Source organism: Helicoverpa armigera, chromosome 31 (genome assembly GCF_030705265.1).
Source record: "Helicoverpa armigera isolate CAAS_96S chromosome 31, ASM3070526v1, whole genome shotgun sequence".
Taxonomy (NCBI): domain Eukaryota; kingdom Metazoa; phylum Arthropoda; class Insecta; order Lepidoptera; family Noctuidae; genus Helicoverpa; species Helicoverpa armigera.
Window position 1 is genome coordinate 1366228 of NC_087150.1, and position 22096 is coordinate 1388323.

A 22096-nucleotide genomic window follows, 5' to 3' on the forward strand; every position below is an offset into this window, starting at 1 on the left:
GTGACCATAATAATAGCTGTCACTACTTACAGGTTCCCTCGAAATATAAAGAGTTGCTACCGAGTTGTTACCTAGTTGCTACTGAGTTGTTACCGAGTTGCTACCTAATTGTTACCCCTGTAGTTTTAAAGATAATCAGGAGCTAAAGGTAACATCCATTCTGACAATAGGTTAGCCACGTAATCCCCTAAGCCACTCACCACTACACACTGTCGGCAGGGCTCTGGAACTCAGCGAGCGCATGCACGGGCGAAGGTTGCTTCTTCTGCGAGCCGCGGCGGACCTTGGCCCGTACTTCTTCCGGCTTCTCCGGTCGGATGAGAGGTTTCTTCTCGGGGGCTTTCATGCGCCATACTACGATCGGCGACTGGAAATAATTTGAGAATTTTTAATGGAAAATAGGTTTAGATGTGAAGGTGTGGTGTGCTAAATAGAGACAGTAAAATATGTGTTGGATGAAATCTATACTAATATTGTAGAGATGAAGACTGTAAGGATCTAGTGGTTCTTAACCTTTTTGACACGAGGGACCACTTTAACCAAAATTTGTGTTGCCGGGGACCATCTCATCGGTTTACCTAAATTAGCTTTAATTTTTTAATTATTTATAAAAAAAAACTGAATTTTTGGGTAAGTTCTACTCAAAGCTAAATGCATGTCAGCAGTTGTGTAGGTAAGCAAATGCAAATAAAGAAACTTGCCTATGTAGTTTCCAAATGCGCGAGCGAAGCGAGCGCGAAATTTTTATCGGACTTAAACCAAATATTACGTAAAATTTAGCCCAAACATACTTAACTTTTTGTTTGTTGAGAAATGCAAAAGAAGGGCATATAGTTTCTGAATACGCGAGCGAAGCGAGCGCGAAATTTTTATCGGACTTAAAACAAAAATTACGTAAAATTTAGCCCAAACGTACTTAACGTTTTGTTTGTTGACAAATGCAAAAGTAAGCGCATACAGTTTCTGAATACGCGAGCGAAGCGAGCGCGAAATTTTATCTGACTTAAACCAAATATTACGTGAAATTTAGCTCAAACGTACTTTACTTTTTGTTTGTTGACAAATGCCAAAATAAGGGCATATAGTTTCTGAATACGCGAGCGAAGCGAGCGCGAAATTTTTATCGGACTTCCGCCAAATATTACGTAAAATGTAGCCCAAACATACATTTTCATGAATGGGGGGACTAGGTACGATACACCCGATATACGTCCATGCGAAAACCCCCGCTCGCAATTATTATTCGATAAAAATTAAGTTAGATAACGTATAGCAACGTCGCGAAGCTAAGCTTCGCGGACCACTTGGAATGCCTCCAGGGACCACCAGTGGTCCGCGGACCACCGGTTAAGAACCACTGATCTAGACAGACGGACTGCATTTTAACTGCGCAGTTCAACGGCAGTTCGAATGCAGTTGACATGACTGCAATAGAACTGCAAATCAACTTCAGAACATGACTGCACGCCGACTGCAATTGAACTGCATGTTTGATTTGCAGTTGGATTGCAATTGAAATGTAGTCCGTCTGTCTAGAGACGCGCTAATTTCTACATAATTTATTGAGGAAAGCTACCTCTATATATATGCTTCTCTCCGGGAATGTGAAGAAGTATATAATATAAGTGAAATAAAGTAGTAAACATAACTTTCAAAAATTATGAGCTACAAATAAAACATAAAACGTATATGTATGTAATATTTTAAAGTAGAGAATGATCACAATAACATTTTTAACCATGAACATAAACTGAAAATTTAAAAATTGGCTAAAACCGTGAAAATTACTAGAAATAAAATTAAAATTCAGGCTAAAACAGTAACGTAGTTCTCGCCAAACCTTTTGTCGTCTCGGAAAAAGAATACGGAACGATTTTGAGTTTTGCGAGAAGTATATAAATATAAAAAATAAATACATGCACATACACAATATATTTGCATTGTATATGAATGTGCAGATAGGATAATATGCATATAAGCTACATGATAGAGCTAAAAATGATAAATACAGTTGAGAGCAATAAAATCGGATCAGACATTTTTTAAATCTTTCTTATTCGAAATTGTGAGTATTCAATCAAAGTAGCCGTTTGACTGTTATTGCCTTGAATTACTTAGGGGTATTCTCTTATGAAATAACTACGTAATAGAGGTCAGACACTATTTCAGCGTTTTCACGCTAGTGGACTTCCCGCTCGGTATTTCCAAGCAGTTTTTTAACGATGTGAATGATTCGCGTGTAAAAAAAATCAAGCGTAAAATCCGCTTGTGTGATTGTGTGAAAGCGTTATAAGGAAGCATAGACTAATATAGTGGCGAAATTAGTCGGCAAGTGAAGTCATCATTTTTCATTAAAAACTTTTTGACACCGACTCAATATTTTTGCTCTCAACTATAATTTCCAAAAATGAGACATTGAAACAAATACACAGAATTCTACAACTCACGTAGTTCTGTCCTCAGCCAAGCGTTGGTACAAATTAGCCATTTTAATTAATAATAATATTTAAAATTATCTTATACTAATTACTACTTATACACGATTTGAGCAGGCACTCAACTCAAAGTCAAAACAGTCTTGATACTTTTTACACAAATATATATTTAAAGTAATGGCGTCCACGGCCGATTTCGGCCTCGGCGGCTGTTCTCATATAAGGAGATCAGCCAGCTGCGCAGGACATATTATAGTGCACAAGCATTTGCGGAGACACAGGTGCACTCCCTATTCCTTCACTCTCATAACCCGATGGGACAGCAATCCGACACGACCGGAGAGAGATCAGGCGCAGAATCGACATTTACGTGCTCTCCGATGCACGGGATGGGGGATTAAAAGTATATCACCAATGACTGTGTTTCGGATGGCACGTTAAACTGTAGGTCCCGGCTGTCATTGAACATCCTAGGCAGTCGTTACGGATAGTCCGAAGCCAGTAAGTTTGACAACCAGTCTAACCAAGGGGTATTGGGTTGCCTGGGTAACTGGGTTGAGGAGGTCATATAGGCAGTCCCTCCTTGTGGCAAATTGGTACTCAGCTGCATGCAGTTAGACTGGAAGCCAACCCCAACATAGTTGGGAAAAGGCATCCCAACATAGTAGGCAGATGATGATTGATTTTTAGCGACATTTATTTTTTAAACTGAACTTTTAAATAAAAATTTGTATCAAGATTGTGTATTTTTAATTAAGTGCCTACTGAAATAGAGGGAAGGTATATTATATTAGCTTAGCGTTATGCGGGTTGAGATTTTAACCTTAAATATATTAGCATAAGAGTTATTTTTCATGAACATAATCACGCCAATTGGGCCGATCATCGGCTGTTTTCATATAAGGAGATCAGCCAGCTGCGCAGGACATATTACAGTGCACAAGCATTTGCTCGGACACAGGTGCACTCACTATTCCTTCACTCTCATAGCGCGATGGGACGACAATCCGACACGACCGGAGAAAGATCAGGCGCATATGTTTTATATAAAAAAATATAATAAACTTGAAAAATAACTCTAATGTATTTGAGATAGAAGCTATATTTGCGTTTCGGGTAGGATTTTATAAGCCTAAATTACTTAAATATATACTTATTGTACTTTTAAAGCCAGTCGGATATATGTTCCTATATTTTTATGTGTATATACTTATTTTCTTAAGTAGGAAAATATTTTGATGTCAGAATCATCAGATATCTATACTAATATTATAGAGAGGAAAAAAATGTATTTTTGTTTTATTTCTTTGTTCTAGATAACGTCAATAACTACTGGATGGAAGGAAAGAAAATGCATAATCTTCGAGTAACATAGGTTATATTTTATCCCGGTACAGGCAGTAGTTCCCACGGAACTCAGGTTAATTCTGACATCAAAAAACCTAATTTCAAGCCATATTTTTTACTATAATAGCGAAGCCATATATTACATTTTTGGATACATTTGTTTTGGTAACATGCTGTATACATTTTCGATATAGGGGGGGATGCATTTTTGATTTATGTACTTGCATCAGATATCCGAATATTTTGGATATCGCAGAACTGTAATGGCTATTCAGTTGAAACTTCCGACTTTATCTGTGAAATAGGAAAAAATACGCTCGAACAGAACCGCGGTATTTTGTTAGACTAGTTATAGTTATTTATTTATAAAATGTGTAACGTTAAATGCGCAAAATCCTGAATATATTCATCAGAAAAATGAGCAGAATCAAAATCTTTCTAACACAGGTACATATTTTTCAAAAAATCTTCATTAAAAATATTGCGAATAGGTCAAGCCATCACGCGCGAACGAACTCGCCAAAAGTCGTCGCCATAATTTCTTTTTTAATGGCCGTTTTTTTTTTGTTTTTAATTTTTTTTTTCTATCTTTTTAACCACTTTTTTCTATTATTTAAATGACTTTCATATTTGCTTACGACTTTTTATACTTTTTTAAACAAAATGCCTTTTTTGGTCTCTTTTTTTTTTGGGGAAGTCTGGAATTTTGTGCATTTAAAGTTATACGTTGTAGTTTTTTATTAATTGTAAGTTAAAAATATTCATTAGATTAACCAGGCTAAAGAAACCTAGATATTTTAAGGATACATTTTTAAATGTTAATAAGAATTACTTGTATTCTAGCGGTTCCCTGCGATACCATCCGTGTTCCGAGTTCACTACTTTCCGCACCTGGATAAAAAGTAGCTTATCCTTTCTAACTAGAATATCTATTTTAAATGATATATAAAAATTGAATACACAAGCTACTTTTTAACTGGGTGCGAGAAGTAATTCCCTTGAAATAATGATGGAACCGCTGAGATTAGCTATAGTTATCGGCACGAATCTTGAGCTCTGACCTGCGCAGAAGTAATTTATTGGGTCCCTTTTGTGGTATGAAGTGAGGCGCGGGGGCGGGCTAAAGCGGTGATTGGCCCGCAGCGCATCGCGTCATAGCCGTCACTCGGGATTGGTTCTTTGTTAATAAATCCATTCTGCGCAGATGTATGTCAGAGCTCAAGATTCGTGCCGATAACTATAGTACACTATTATCCTGTTCCTCGAAGAAATTCCTTCAACCCACGAGCAAAACCACACAATAACTAGCTATATTTCCACATATATTTATTTTAATACTTACAGCAATAGTTCCCTGTCTGGTGTACTTAGTGGAAGCGACGTATGAGGCCTTCACGGTTAGAACAACAGCATTCATGAGGTTCTTAGCAGCTTGGATGAGAGAGGTGGCACTGTCCAGCTGTGAATGAGTATGTTGGTTAATTTGTGGGTCTTATTTTTTATAAAATATATGAAAAACGCCAAAGAAGACACATACTTTGATCTAAGCTATATGACAAACAGACAGAATTAATAAATTGTTTTATGAAAACCAAATGTTGAATGTCAACAAAAATGGCTAAAAATCTTGCCCTCGAAAGTCGTGGTGGCCTAGTGGATAAAGAATCCCCCCAAGTACCATTCTGCAACTTTTCTAAGTTTGTATGTACTTTCTAAGTATATCTTAGACACCAATTACTGTGTTTCGGATGGCACGTTAAACTGTAGGTCCCGGCTGTCATTGAACATCCTTGGCAGTCGTTACGGGTAGTCAGAAGCCAGTAAGTCTGACACCAGTCTCACCAAGGTGTGGGTTGCCCGGGTAACTGGGATGGGGAGGTCAGATAGACAGTCGTTCCTATTCAGTAATAGTTCCCTGTCTGGTGTACTTAGTACGACGCCTTCACGGTTAGAACAACAGCATTCATGAGGTTCTTAGCCGCTTGAATGAGAGAGGTGGCACTGTCCAGCTGTGAATTAGTTTTTTGGTTATTTTGTGAGTTTTATTTTTGGCACACACTTTTAAAATATAAAAAAAAAAACGTCACAGAAGACACATACTTAGATGTAAGTCATGTGAAGAGATAGAATGAATTGTTTTTATGAAAACTATGAAAAAACCAACACCGTAGATATGGTAAGATAGAATGTTACTTGTGAGATGACGGCACATAGAAGAGTATGTAAGGAGAAAACATGATGCGCCGACCACAAATAAAATTGGGATAAGGACAGGAGGATGATAATGATATGAAAAAACCAACACCTGTTTTATAATGATAGTCTATCACCAAAAAATGAACAAAAGACAGTCGCTCCTTGTGGCACACTGGTACTCAGCTGCATCCGTTTAGACTTGAAGCCAACCCAAACGTAGAGACTTCACAATGAAACCGGACAGCACCCGCAACCGACCCGTGTTGCAACTTACCCGGGGACCATGTGTCAGTCGCGCTATGTTACAAGTAGACCAATAAGGCAACGAAAAAACGCGAAGACATCACAACAAAACCGGACACAACTGGACACTAACAGTAACCTGTTTTCTTCTTCTGCTTTCAAATAGCAACATATATGTAGTAACGGATAACACAATTAAAACCGGTCAGCACCCGGACAGTAACCGTAACCAACCCGTGTTGCAACATCTATGACATCTATGTTCTAAACAGTAACATGTAAAAGCGGTCAATACATTGAAAACCGGACAAGAGCCGGACAGTAACCGCAATCGATCCGTCTTACAACTCACCCTCGTGTTTAAACCAGCGACATATAAAAACTGACAACACAAAACCGGACAGAAACCGCAACCGACCCGTGTTACAACTCACCCCTGTTACAATGACCCCGGTGTTAGTCTGCGCCTGCATTTCTGTGTTGTTCTGTAGAAAGTCGTAGAAATAAAGTTGGTAAGATATTTTTTTTTACAGCAATATAAACTCAACAACTAAAGGTAAAACCGTGTCTGACATTGCGATAAAATCCAGACGGAATCCGGATACTGTTAAGTAATCTCCAGACCGACTTAGGCATTGCATCAAATGGAGAATCCCAAACACCAACTAGAGCCTAGCCATCCTTCCGGATGGCTTTGACACCAAGAAACATCCGGACGTCACTTAGTATGATCCAGATACTTCCCGGACAGTATCTGCCACAATTCAGACACTTTCCGGGCATCTATCATGATCCAGACACTTTCCGGCCAGTAACCAGTCACTTGTATACACTCACCCCGCTGAAGATGAGCTCGCTGGATACAGGGCTATGCGCTGCTGATACGCTAGCAGACCTTGCTTAGTTGCCTCCGGACACCAGACTTTCTGAACAGCATCTAGCAAAATCCAGACACTTTCCGGCCAGTAACCAGACACTTGTATACACTCACCCCGCTGACGATGAGCTCGCCGGATATGTTCTGCACGTCGGCCTTCACCTTGCTCGTGATCTGTATCTGGTGGCAGTATAACGCTATGCGCTGCAAGTACGCTAGAAGATCTTGCTTTGTTGATGATTCGGGGCACTGGAACCAAGACAGTATAAATGATAGTATAATAAATTAGAGAGGCTCGTGGGTAAGAAAAAGCCTGATACACATTACTAATCTAATCCTTATCTATATTTAGCTATATTTAGTGGGAAAGGAGAATAAATAAAGTATCCAAATCTACGGAACCGATTTGAAAATTTCTCTCAGTTTGGGAAGCTACACTATTCTAGAATACCATGCTAGAGTGACATGCATCTCTCCGGTGGTGTCGGATTGTCGTCCCATCGCGCTATGAGAGTGAAGGAATAGTGAGTGCATCTGTGTCCAAGCAAATGTGCGTGCACTATGATATTATTATGTCTTGCGTTGGTGGCTGATATCCTTATATAAGAACATAATATCCCTTGATTATATTGAATAGTCGGCTTAATAATAGCATCCTCACTGATCACAGCGGCTGTTGTCATATAGTTTGTCATGTAAAAAATAATAGTGAAAAGCTGCCTTTACTGTATGTTACCTGTTCAGCAATCTCCCTGGTGAGTTTGTCAAGCTTGGTGCCGGCTTCGGAGATTTTCTTGGCGGCGTTGATCACATCCATCGTCGTTTTGAGCGGGCCACGACCCCTTTGGAAAGAAAAATTTAAGGTTTGTATTGACATTTTTAAAAAGCTCAAGAGAACTGTAGGGACACATGTACCGAAATAAGTATGTATGGCAGAGTGCAAGGTAAGCAAAAACGTGTGAGAGCGTGACGTATGCGAGGCCCGGACAGCTACTGCGTACTGGTCCGAGTGAACGTTTCTATCTGGGGCTTTACGCGAAATATATCCGGTATCCGAACACCGTGTTTCTCTCAACTCCCTGCACCCCACGACCACAAGAGGCAGTGCTCAATTCAATTCAACCTAAGACCGATCCCTAAAGTACCTTGGCCGTTCTTCTCTACAGAAAGTTTTTGAAAAGGGCAAAAGAATCAACCTTATTTATATTCCTGACATTCATAAGTTCTTGTGAAGGATTAAATCTAAAGACGGAATTCGATTAGACTGGAAGCCGACCCTTACATAGTTGGGAAAGGCTAGGCAGATGACTTCATTAGTAAAATCAGTCACCTAGGTAAGAGGCTAAGCAGATAGATGAATTACCTAGTAAAGATGACTTGCCTATCGAAGATGACTTGCCTATCGAAGATGACTTGCCTAGTAAAGATGACTTGCCTATCAAAGATGACTTGTCGAGTAAAGATGACTTCACTAGTAAAATCAGTCACATAAGAAAGAGGCTAAGCAGATAGATGAATGACCTAGTTAAGATGACTTGCCTAGTAAAGATGACTTGTCTTGTAAAGATGACTTGCCTAGTAAAAATGACTTGCCCACAAGAGATGACTTACCCTTGAAAGATGACTTGACTAACAAAGATGACTTGCCTAGTAAAGACGACTTACCCAGTAAAGATGACTCACCTAGTAAAGATGACTCACCTAGTAAAGATGACTCACCTAATGAAGATGACTTGCCTAGTAAAGATGACTCACCTAGTAAAGTCAGTCATCTCCAGCATGATCATGCACATGTGCTTGGCCAGCATGATGATGTCGTTGCCGGCGTCGTCCCACTTGGCCACCTCGTTGTCGAAGGTCATCTTCTCGCGACGGAAGAGCTCCACTTGTTGGAGGATCTTGCGTTTGCCTAGTAAAGATGACTTGCCTATCGAAGATGACTTGCCTATCAAAGATGACTTGCCTTTCAAAGATGACTTACCTAGTAAAGATGACTTGCCTAGTAAAGATGACTTGGCCAGGAAAGATGACTTGGCCAGTAAAGATGACTCACCTAGTAAAGTCAGTCATCTCCAGCATGATCATGCACATGTGCTTGGCCAGCATGATGATGTCGTTGCCGGCGTCGTCCCACTTGGCCACCTCGTTGTCGAAGGTCATCTTCTCGCGACGGAAGAGCTCCACTTGTTGGAGGATCTTGCGTTTGTCTTCTTCCGTCATTTTGCGCATGGCTTCCTGGGAGGGGAGAGGAAGTTTAGTGAGTTCGAGGAAAATTGATACATAATAGTTGAAGCTAGTTTTAGTTGGATGGATTTTGATGAAACTTGGCAGTATTGTAGCTAATGTATCAGTATAACATTTAGGTTTTTGTATTCTGGTGTAGTAGATTAATGCTCAATCCTTCTCCGTGTGAGAGGAGGCCGCAGCCCAGCAGTGGGACGATAAAAAGGCTGTAACTGTAACGGGTGAAACGGCGGAAAAACGGCTAGTAATACATAATACTCACTCTAGCATTAGTAATACCGCTGATGTCAGGATACTCGTCGACACCATGCTCACCAGTGTGCGCGCTCGCTGTAACATACAACATTATGTTATAATAAGTTATTTACCGCCGCACTCAGAGACATTTAATAATTACTTAAGTCACTCCTTAGTGACAGATTCTCATAGAATTGTGCACTAAGGAACGGCTTAAGTAACCATTAAATGTCTCTGAGTGTGTCCAGTAGTGACTGAAGGTAACCAGGACTATGTGAGAGACCTTCTTTTAATTGAGGATAGAGGTGGAAATACTGACTTTATACAAGTTGTTACAAAAAATTTCGTAAAGCTTAGAGGGGGTTAGAAAATGTAGATGGTCCCTTGAAGATGATCCATCTACATTTTAAACATTTTAAAATGTAGATGGATTCTCTGCAAGGGACCTTCTAACCCCCTCTAAGCTTTACGAAATTTTTTTATACGGGTTTAAACCCGTAGGAAAGTTTTAATGCATACCTACATAATATGTCATTGATATGTCGGACCAATTTTACAAAAGAAATCTATACTAATATTATAAAGCTGAAGAGTTTGTTTGTTTATCTCAGGAACTATTGGTCCGATTTGAAAAATTCTTTCAGTGTTATAACCCATTTATCGAGGAAGGCTATAGGCTACTTTTTATCCGGGTTCGTGCAGAGGTTTCCACGGGATACGGGTGAAACCGCTGGCAGAAGCTATAGTTCGGCCGTTCAGAGAATGCGTTCCTGACACCTATCAGTTAGTCAGGACTAGTGATGGGCACAACATAACACTGAGTTCGTTACCGTTCCCCCAAAATAAACCGCCGCATTATTTAAAGATTATTTTCGTTTTAAATTGGCGGAATCATTTAAAATTTATATTTTAGTTATTTAAGTGGAAACCAAAAAAAGGTAATATTCATATAATAAAATCGTTTTATTTATTCTTTGTTACAAAGTTACAATCTGTATTTCTATGCAATAAAGTAAGTACATTGAATTGAATGTGCGTACAGAATATTAATCAGACTCCGATTCGCTTGAGGAGGTGCTGTCTTCATCATCATCTTCGCCTACGTGTATAATTATATTAGGTATTATCAATAACAGAATCAATCCTGATATTTCGGTCAAAATCTTCCAAAATCAGGTTTTTAGAGCTCTACCTCACTGGGACGCCATGGCGACGTCGCCAGCGGCACGGTCTGGCTACTTCTGGCATCCAAATGTCGCCAAGTCGAGTGGCCATGGCGTCTCGACAGTCAATTGTTTACGTCGTCGCTCAAGAAATTGCAAGCTGACTGGCGACCACATTGGCGACTGTGTGAGGGAGGTGCGCTTTACCGTGTACATTATAGTGGCTACTGTGGCCACGTCGCCAAGTTGCCACGGTAGCCAGAAGCCACATAGGGAACTGTAGCTCGTGGCCACGCCTCCAATTTGGCGACGTTGCCAAACCGTCGCCAAGTGAGTTAGGTTCCATACATTTCAATACTAACTGCTTGGATACGTAGCCGGCGACGTCGCCATTGGCGTCCTAATGAGGCAGGGCACTTAGTCTTAGCGCACGAAACGACAACAAACGACTATTTAGCGTCACAAAATGACGGCCCATGATGCCATTTGGGGTTACCATTTTCAACCTAAATATAAAAATGCTACTTTCTTTCGCGCGTTCAGTTTGATCATAGTTTTATTATTATATTTCATAAAAGTTATCCTATAGTCCATTATTTTCAAATTCTTAAAAAGAAAAACAAAACGTATTATTTTATATTATAAGTATAACTGTATAAGAACCATCAACCAGAACAGATTACGATACTTGCCTGTTATTTTTAGCACAGCACTACAAATATAAAGCGCTGACATAACCTTGTAATAGCGCAGTATAGATTTAGAAAAATATTGTTTACCAAGTTATTTGACACTCAATTTGGCACAAAATTACAACATTCATTGATTATTATTGATATAATAATGTTGTTTTAATGCTCAACAATTGTTAAAACGATAAACAACCAGCAAAAATATTTTTATCGTAACTGCAACGCCATTACAAAGTTACGTCGTCAGTTCAATCGCGATGTGTCAGAAACGCATTCTCTGAGCGGCCGAACTATAGTAAGATATAATTACGCAGAATGGTTACTCACTAAAAGTCAATGTTCGTGTTACCCATAATCTTAAAATCTACAGAAACCACTTTGTAAATATTTAAGGTTACTTTTGTATCAACCTGTATACTCACAAAAATTAAACAAAGTAATACATTATATTCAAACGTCTAACACAAAGTCCTGCTTACCCTTATAATTACCACAATTATATTAATTTCCAACAAATTTTAATATTGCAACATAAAAAGCGAAACATGCATTTTCTAGCTTTAAACACAAAAGATGATTGATGAGAACCCATGCCTTACCAATGTGTTAAAAATACATCATTTTCAAAAAATCTCTTTAGTTATGTGATCCCATTTTTCATTGAATTTCCCTACGAAAAAACCAGCACAAATTGTAATTGTTTGGGAAACGAAATTTAAACTTTATTCCCATGAAATTATGTTATATTTTTATTTAAGTATATATGACTCATGTCAGCCCTTTTATCAAACGATATTCATCCTTTTCCCAACTATGTTGAGGACGGCTGTCAGTTAACAGGGCAAAGTCTTTGAAAATTATGAACTACGATTTAGTCAAATTATTTTCTATGCTATCTTCTGGTGGGTTACCGTAACTTTGGGTAAGCCAATAGCTCAGTGATTTTATATCTGTTTTGTGCCTGTCAAAACAGGATTTTAAGGTCTCGGCACACAGCGGGCGCGGCGCGGCGGGACGGGACTGGACGCGACACTGAGCAGTTGTAATCTACTAGACATTACGCGTCACGTCGCGTCGAGCGGGACGGCTCTATGAGGCGTCGTCCGTAATATCTAGTACATTACAACTGCTCAGTGTCGCGTCGCCGTCCCGTCCCGCCGCGCCGCGCCCGCTGTGTGCAGAGACCTTTAACGCTGGCAATATCCGTCGAATCTCTTAAGCCAGTCATGGCGAGATTCCACATAGATTGTCACAATCTTTGTTGATTCACGGACATTTAAGAAATTTTCGCAGGCAATGTGTGCGTCACAGTGTGGCACACCTGAGAAATCTCCCCTACTCCCATCACCGTGTCACGTCCACTTACATCGACTCCTAGTCTCCATGGTCATGTCCTCGACTGGTTCGAACTCGGTGTCAGTGTCAAGATCCTCGCTGGTCTGATGATGAACATGCGAACAAACACGACATCAAGCATGCATGCAGAGATAGGATTCTGTTTCTTTATCTGCCCTTTTGTCATATCCTAACTAATATTATCAATACGAAAGTCTGTCTGTCTTTTCTTTATCAGTTTAGAAACAAAATCCTTTCTATATTTAACACATAAATGAATGACAATATTAAACACATGAAATCAAGAGCATCCGATATAATTTAGAGTGCAACATGATCCAAAACACTAAAAGCTCTGCCTCATTGAAACGCCATGGCGACGTCGCCACGCTGGCAGAGTATCCAGAAGCAAAGTAGAGAACTGTAGCTCGTGGCCACGCTTCCAATTTGGTGACGTCGCCAAGTGAGTTAGGTACCATACATTTCAATATTAACTGCTTGGTTATATAGCCGGCGACGTCGCCATTTGCGTAGGCAGAGCTTAGCAAAAATAAATATTGGAAAGATGCACTCTAAATTATAGAATAACCAGAAACAAAAAAAAAACCTGTAAACATATTTGAAACGAAAGCAACCATAGTAGGTTATTAGGATGGCCAGCGTCCGAGTTTTTGTAGGACATTGATAGCACGTAAATGTGGGTTCTACGCCTGGGGCCCGATTCTCCTAAGTTAATAATGTCAAAATTGAATAGAAATCGAATGGCAATATGATCGCAATAGCAGTTTTAACCATATCGGGCATTCTGCTACTAATATAAGACCAATCATATTCCAACGACATTCGATTGGTTTGCAATTGGTCTGCGGTATTTTGGTGATTTTGGTCTATACGGTACTTTGCTCTACAATCATATTGCAATCTAAAATCATTTGCAGACAAAATGATTCATTATTGAATGACAGAAAAGGATAAAAACGTTTATTTCAAAGAAAAATAGCGGAATGCCACATACGCTTCAATAGTAATTGAGTTGTGATTGGATATCAGTCAAATGTGAATCGTATATATGTCGCTTAAGTAAAATTAGGAGAATCGGGCCCCTGATCTCTCTCCGGTGGATGAGATGTGATGTCGGATTGCCGTATTATGATAGCTTTCATTTCTAAAAACCATAATATTAAAAATGACACTGAAAATGGACATGACATTAGCAACAGAACAACACAAAATTCCATGGGATTTGCATAACTGTGAGTGAGAAGAAAAATACAGTAGAAAAACACGCTTTAATAAATACAAAACTCATGGTCAAAGTTCATGACAAGACGTTTCTAACAAGTCCAAACACAGCTATGACACGATGTTCCATCATGAAGTTCCAGTTCATATCTTCCGGCTCCATCATCAGATCAGTTCGACAGTACCATATTAATGTATTGTCATCAGAACTACATACAGCTGACAATTTTCATGACGCTACGATAATATAAATAACTATTGTCTCACTCACACATACGCATAACCCATGAAATTAAAAACAACCTAGATGGACAATGGGATTAGCAACCACAAATACAAGACGAGCACATTCGAGCAACCAAAAGCAACCACTAATGTTTTTTTTTGGCGAAACAAGAACGCGAAATGCTTCGATTTATTTTGAAAAAGTTTGATAGGAATTTCGAATATTTGAACAAAAAGGCTAATAAGTTTTAATGTTCACGAAAATCTCAGGAACACACACAAGTCCGCATACTTTTAGTGTTTGATAGCCTATTTATCGAACAGCTTAGGCTACATTTTATCCGAGTGCGCGAAAATATACCCATCAAGACATGGGCTATATTATAAACGCGGAAGTTTGTATGTATGGCCCTGATTCGCTCAAAAACTACTGAATTGGATAAAACATGACAAAAATATAGGTACCTTATTTATATTCGAGTAACATATAGCCTACTTTAATCCATGTACGGGACATAGCTCCCTTGGAATGCGATTGTAACGCGGGCAAAAGCTAGTATGCTATTATTTTATCCGGCTTTGCAAATATATACTCTCAAGATACAACCTATACATCTAAATACAATATTATCTAACTAAAGCATTTCAAGTTCCCATTTCGCCATATACACGGTTGCTCTCACATTTGCTCCTGGTCTCCAACGTGTAGTGTTCATCGAGCTCCACATCCTCAGGGTCTAGTTCCTCCTCATCCTAGATTAGGGAGAGGTATATTAAACGCAGTACAAAACTTGGCGCCCTGATATGTATTGAGCCCGTGCATCGGAGAGCACGTAAATGTCGGTCCTGCGCCTGATCTATTTTTGGTCGTGTCGGATTGCCGTCCCATCGGGCTATGAGAGTGAAGGAATAGTGAGTGCACCTGTGTCCAAGCAAATGCTCGTGCACTATAATATGTCCTGGGCAGCTGGATTATCCCTTAAATGAGAACAGCCGCCGTGGCCGAAATCGGCCGTGGACGCCATTATATATTATTATATGATATCAGATCCCTCACAGCATCGTAGACCAGTCTGCTCGCGCCTATGAAGTCTTTATCGACAATTTATATCAGACAAAACATAAAATACGCTTTACTCGGGATTCGAACCCAGAGCAGAAATCGAACTTCATCATCATCTCCCTCCCCATTATCCAACTATGTTGGGGTCGGCTTCCAGTCTAACCAGATGCGACTAAGTACCAGTGTGCCACAAGGAGCGACTGCCTATCTGAGCTCCTCAACCCAGTTACCTGGGCAACCCAATACCCCTTGGTTAGACTGAACTTCTATCTTACCACTGAAAAAAAGCTCAATCATTTTTCTTTCCTTCAAAAACATCTTTCAAAACTCACTCTATTCATCAGAACAGCGCGTCTGATCTCCCTCACAGCATCATAGACCAGTCTACTCGCGTCAATGAAGTCGTTCTCGTCTAGTGCTGCGCCCGCGCCGCCGCCGAGCGCGGAAACCGCTGCATCGACGCGCACGCCGAATTTAGACATTACTGTGGAAGAAGAAAATTTTTGGTTAATTTTTTAGGGTTCCGTACCCGAAGGGTAAAACGGGACCCTATTGTTTTCGCTCCTCTGTCCGTCCATCCGTCTGTCACCAGGCTAATATCTCATGAACCGTGTTAGTTAGAGAGCTGAAATTTTCACAGGAGATGTATTTTGTTGCCGCTATAACAACAAATACTGACAATTAAATAAATATTTTCGGAGAATATTATAAAAAAAATAAAAAAGCAATTATATATAATAAATACTAAAATTGCAATTTTTGTAATTTGTTGCTCAAAAGACCAAAATATTTCCAATAATCAAAACCACAGAAGCCTACTTTAATTTTAAGGCGTGGCGTAGACATACAGATGGTACATGCCATTGCGTAATGAACCGTGACCCTTCCTCGGGTGATATTTTAACAGAGCTGGTAAACATTACTTATCTTAAACCTTTGGGTCATCTCAAGATCCAAATCAATCAAAATGCTGCTATTTTTAGGGTTCCGTACTCAAAGGGTAAAACGGGACCCTATTGTTTTCGCTCCTCTGTCCGTCCGTCCGTCTGTCAAAAGGCTGTATCTCATGAACCGTGATAATTGTTTCCTGATACGGAGAGAAGTTCAAAAGGGCCACGGGTGAAACCGTGGGCGGAAGCTAATTATATTATACTAGCCGTTTTCCCGCGGTTTCACCCGCATCCCGTGGTAACTACTGCCCGTACCGGGATAAAATATAGCCTATGTTACTCGTGGATAATGTAGCTTTCGAATGGTGAAAGAATTTTTAAAAACGGTCCAGTAGTTTTTGAGCCTATTCATTACAACCAAATAAACAAACAAAGTTTTCCTCTTTATAACTTACTTACTTTACCACGGTTTTACCAGTGTTAGCAGGAACTTCATCCCATTATTTAGCCTATCTTAGCCTATTTTATCAAATGGGTTCAGTAGTTTCTGAATCTCAAGCGTCCAAAAAAGTGTCCTCTTCATTAAACCAGTATAGCTAAGCCTATGCGCGTACGCATATAGCTGTGACATGCGATTGCGTAATAAAACCGTGACCCTTAGAGGTGACATTATAGCAGGGCTGTCTAAAATCATTAGTTATGTAAATTTTTAGTAGTATTAGTAGGCTCTATTTAGTTGATTTTGACCTTTAAATGTTATTTGACAATGAAAGAATCCGGGTTGATTTGGATTACGTATAAAGAAGTAAACAAACTTCGGATTAAAAAAAAAACAAAGTTTAGTTAAGTAATTATAAGTTAAGCTTTTCATGCTGTTTTCGCAAAATCTGTAGAAGGAGTTGTCATGAAATTATATCAACCAATATTGTAAATATTTTTTGTTTGTTTATACGCGTAAATATTTTCTCCGAAACCATTGAGCCGATATTAAAAATCTTTATTGGAAGGCTTCACTGTCATCGGGTGACAGCTATACTCCTTATAAAGATGTTTTTTCCCTAAAGTCTAGACTAAGCCTAATCTACTGAACAGATTGGAAAAAATCATGAAAGCAGTTCGCTACGTATAGGGTAAAAGTATTGAGTTGCTAGAGTAACTGGGTTGAGGTTAGATAGGCAGTCGCTCTTCGTAAAACACTGGTACTCAGCGGCACCCGGTTAGACTGGAAGCCGACCCCAACATAGTTATTTCCCGAAATATGGAGCCAGCAGATGATGATGCCAAGAAAGGTTATGTTTTTAACAACACGTTTATAATGACAAGTGCACACACAGCCCTGCAGACAGACACACAAACAGTGCCGAATTAACATATCAAACAAGATCTCAGAAGGCCGAACACTAGTTTATTAATATCATCAATGACTGATGAGTTAGAGGCCTAATTGTATTGGAATATTGGATTTAAATAACAAATATCCATAGGCTAGAATCTGCCTTTATCCCTTATAGAGGAACTACTGAGTGAGCGGAGACGAGAACTTTATTTAGCGGGCTTTGGCAGACATGTCCTCAGAAAGCGGAAGAAACAGAAGAATTTCGAAAACAGAAGAATGTCGAATTTCGGTCACAGCGGATATTCTCTTTGAGGATATCAGTCAGCTGTGCAGGATATATAACAGTGCAGGCACATTTGCTTGGACACAGGTGCACTCACTATTCCTTCACTCTCATAATTCTCAGGGATGACAATCCGACAGCGGAGAGAGATCAGGCGCAGGACCGACAGTAAAGTGCTCTCCGATGCACGGGTGCATTAATCACCAACTTCCAGACTAACTATAGGTTGTTTTATGAAAATTTCTAAACATAACAAAACCCATAAAGCGATTTTGGCCCGACCTGGGAATCTGATCCGAGACCTCATGCTCAGCAGTCGGCTTGCGACCAATATAGATCAACGAGGTAGTCTAGGAATTATCTGAGCTAATATAATAAAGACGAAATACACTTTGTTTGAATCTAAAAAGGTCTGAAACTAATGAACCGATTTCGCTTGTAGAAACTTGCTACTACATTTAGAAATTCCCACTGTTAAAAAGCTACGCTATCCCCGAGTTAGATGGATAAAATATAGCCTTACATAGGATAGAATATTTTAGACATTTTAAAACATAAAAGATCCTGTATGATAAACAAAAGAATTCTCGGCAGACGCATGTTGCGTAGTTAAGGCATATATTTGTACAAGAACAACTAATTCTATAAAGGTGAAGGGTATTCGTGCTTAGAATTACAAACGGATAGACGGTTGTCATATTGTATTTATGGAAATCATCATCTGTCTAGCCGTTTCCCAACTATGTTGGGGTCGGCTTCCAGTCTAAGCGGATGCAGCTGAGTACCAGTGTGCCTTTGGAAATAAATGATTAGATTAGTCGATGTTACGTGCCGTAAATAAAAATAATATTTTGCGAAAGGTAGGTAAGTAAATAAGACGTATTTGTTACCTACTAACTAGTCGTTTTACTGCACTAATGCTCGTACCGACGTAAACAATAAACATTACTCGGGGAGAGTGTAGCTTTCCAACAGTGAAAGAATTTTTCAAATCGGTTCAGTTGTTTCGGAACCTCCAAAGTACAACCAAACGAATGTTCCCCCTTAATTATATAAGAAAAGATCAGCAGCTAGTCTTCTTCTGAGGTACCATCCATGTCCCCAGGCAATGACTTCCCGCACCCGGATAAAAGTAGTCCTTTTCAGACTGCCTGTGTACCAAATTTTGGGACAGACAGACAGATACAATTACATGGATGATATGCACTTCTAAAAAGGTCTCATATATTTTGTAAATTTCTGACGTTCGAAAAGTGCTGTTTTGCAGCCAAGTTTGAATAAACAAATTTTGATTTTTATATTTTTAATTCAAGCTGCATTTTTATAAACGCCATTACTATTCTTGCCGCGTCTAAAACATTACTAACTCTACATGTCGTAGGTCAAGGTGCACAAACTCGGTCCGTCTATTTCAGGAAATACCACATTTTTATGTGTACAACATAAGTACCAGTTTTCTTATATTACAGTTAAATGTTAGTTAAGTAAACAATACATTATGTTTTATTTAATTTTCGATCTTTGTTTAAACTGTTTATAGGCATTCTATTTCTTTGAAAGCAAGCATCAAAGGAAAATCTCACGACGCTCAAAAGCTTTTTGTAACCGACTTCAAAATAATGAGGTTCGCGGTTTGACCTGTATATATGTTTGTTCGCGATTATCTCACGTTTGTCTGAACCGATTTTGATGCATCATGAATAACAGATTTAGAGAAGATTTCAAGTTTATTATAGCAAGTCGGTTATTTACATATTTTGTATCTGAAATCACTGTCGCTCTGTTATATATTTTTTTCATCTGTCAATGTTAATACCCTTATTTTTGGGTCAGTGCTCAATAAAACTATTTTATTCAATATTTTCCTTTCTCATTTTTCAACATTTTAATAATTAAATTAAACCAATGACATTGACATTTGAAAAGCACGCGTTATTATTTGTTTACAACGTAAGCAGTCGGAATTGATAAATAATTCATAATTATACTTAAGCTGATGATCATCATTAATCATGTTCCGAACAACGGAGTTACGAAATATTTTGTGACGACTTATGACCTAGTGACGTCATACTTGTGTAAACAAAAGTTAATAGAAAGGTGTATCTATAATTCTTTACTAAATCACCATCATCATCATATCCCGAGCCTTTTCCCAACTATGTTGGGGTCGGCTTCCAGTCTAACCGGATGCAGCTGAGTACCAATGTGCCACAAGGAGCGACTGCCTATCTGATCTCCTCAACTCAGTTACTCGGGCAACCCAATACCTCATGGTAAGACTAGTGTCAGACTTACTGGCTTCTGACGCGTAACGACTGCCAAGGATGTTCAATGACAGCCGGGACCTACAGTTTAACGTGCCATCCGAAACACAGTCATTGGTGACAAGATATACTTAGAAATTGTATGCATGCATTGTTATTTGCTTAACCTGGAATCGAACCCACATTCATACTCGAGAGGTTGGTTACCCACTAGGTCACCACGACTTACTCGTTTCATAAATATCTAGCTAGGTACATACTTTAAAAAATCACACGCCTTCAAAAAAAGCGTATTACCCAACTATGAAAAGAATGACAGACGTAACGAAACATTAATTATCATCACTTGTAAAGAATCGCGACGCCATGACAGTTTGATGTGGACTTTAGATATAAAATAGATGAAGCAATAAGCTTTACGTTTATTTACTGTACTTTTCTAAATAACTAGCTGGCTTTGGACGTTAATAAATGGCAGCCACGCCGAATTTTACGGCTGTTCTTATGTAAGGAGATCAGCCAGCTGCGCAGGACATATTATAGTGCACGCACATTTGCTTGGACTGCGGTGCACTCACTATTCCTTCACTCTCATAACGCGATGGGACGACAATCCGACACCACCGGAGAGATCACAAGCAAGAAACTTATTTCTGAAATGTACCTACATTTACAAAGGAGGGTTACAGATTCACGTGAGCGAAGTTTTGACCAAAATTCCAAAGACCTTAGCGTATAATATCATATTCATATGCCAGTAGACCTATTAGATATCATGCGTAGGACTAAAATAACTATATTTAGGCTGGTAATTCGGCAATTCGCTTAAAATGTCGCTTGCCGATGATGGAAGCTGGTATCAAGTATGAATAAGTCATAGTTTCATTTGGTTTCTGATCAAAATCCTACTAATATTATAAACGCGAAAGTTTGTATGTATGGATGTTTGTTACTCTTTCACGCAAAAACTACTGAATGGATTTTAATGAAACTTTACAATAACATAGCTTATACATCAGAATAACACATAGGCTACAACTTGTAAACATATTGTTCGAAATACTAAACCTGCGCAGACGAAGTCGCGGGCACCAGCTATATATCATAAACATACTGACGAACATACATATCATGTCATTTTTTACAGAAACCAAAGGTAGTTAAATGCCGGTAAATATGACAACTTAGTCTTAGCAAGCATTGAAATAAGCAAAGCTTAGTAAGGAAGCTGTATTGTTCATTGTTAACTTAAATTTACTTCTGCTTTAAATATTATAGCACAATAACAATTATAACTGTATTCAGCTAGCGGTTTCAACCGCATCCCGTGGGATGCCTCTGTACAAATCTGGATAAAAAGTAGCCTATAGCCTTCCTCGATAAATGGTCACACCGGGCCGTATATTGGGGTCGCTCGCGTGTTGATTGGAAAGCCCTTCGCGATGTATCATCGTGAAATATACAAGTAGGTCGGCAGACGAGCTTAAAAGTTCAATGTATTGTAAGTACATTATTTACAACGGTGTAGGGTTTTCTCGACATAATATAGTAATACTTTTTAAAAAGCGAAGTTGTGGAAAAACTCATGACATGAATGATATGATAAAAACCCAATTTATTATTCTATAAACAAAAAGAGGCCTTGTAAATCAGGCCAAAAAGAATTTAGGTAAGGGAGAGAGAGTTGCCCGGGTAACTGGGTTGAGGAGGTCAAATAGGCAATCGTTCCATACAGTCAACTTCAGGTCAGTGGTAATAGTTTAATAGGAAAATCTTACTTATTACTATTGAGTGAAGGTGCATGACAGTTACCACTAGGGCTGCCATCTTGAATTTCGCCAAACCCGGACAATCATTAAAAAAACCCGGACATTTGGCGTAAATCGCATTTTTCCCCGAAACAAGTACGATTTTTTTTAACAAAATAATACCTAATTTGTAATTAATTTACTATTAACATATACTTAAATTCAATGAGTGTCCGGGTTTTCCCCGGACACTTCTTGAAAACCCGCCCGGAC

The 22096-nt window shown here is 39.1% G+C and overlaps 1 protein-coding gene across 3 annotated transcripts in view; it reads right to left on the minus strand.

The window, feature by feature from the left end:
• LOC110381804 (catenin alpha) overlaps positions 1-22096 on the minus strand; it is a 50536-nt gene that overhangs the window by 5101 nt on the left and 23339 nt on the right. Inside the window, exons 17-24 of one of the 3 annotated variants that reach the window (XM_064043336.1) lie at positions 15632-15783; positions 14920-14989; positions 9605-9672; positions 9152-9333; positions 7835-7940; positions 7213-7347; positions 5125-5241; positions 201-367 (exon numbers count right to left, since the gene is read on the minus strand). In XM_064043336.1, the coding sequence (XP_063899406.1) occupies positions 203-367; positions 5125-5241; positions 7213-7347; positions 7835-7940; positions 9152-9333; positions 9605-9672; positions 14920-14989; positions 15632-15783 (995 nt within the window). In that variant the 3' untranslated portion in view covers positions 201-202. Of the gene's footprint in view, positions 1-200; positions 368-5124; positions 5242-7212; positions 7348-7834; positions 7941-9130; positions 9334-9604; positions 9673-12800; positions 12874-14919; positions 14990-15631; positions 15784-22096 lie in introns of those variants that run through there. The other 2 variants (XM_064043334.1, XM_064043335.1) reach the window with 2 other exon arrangements.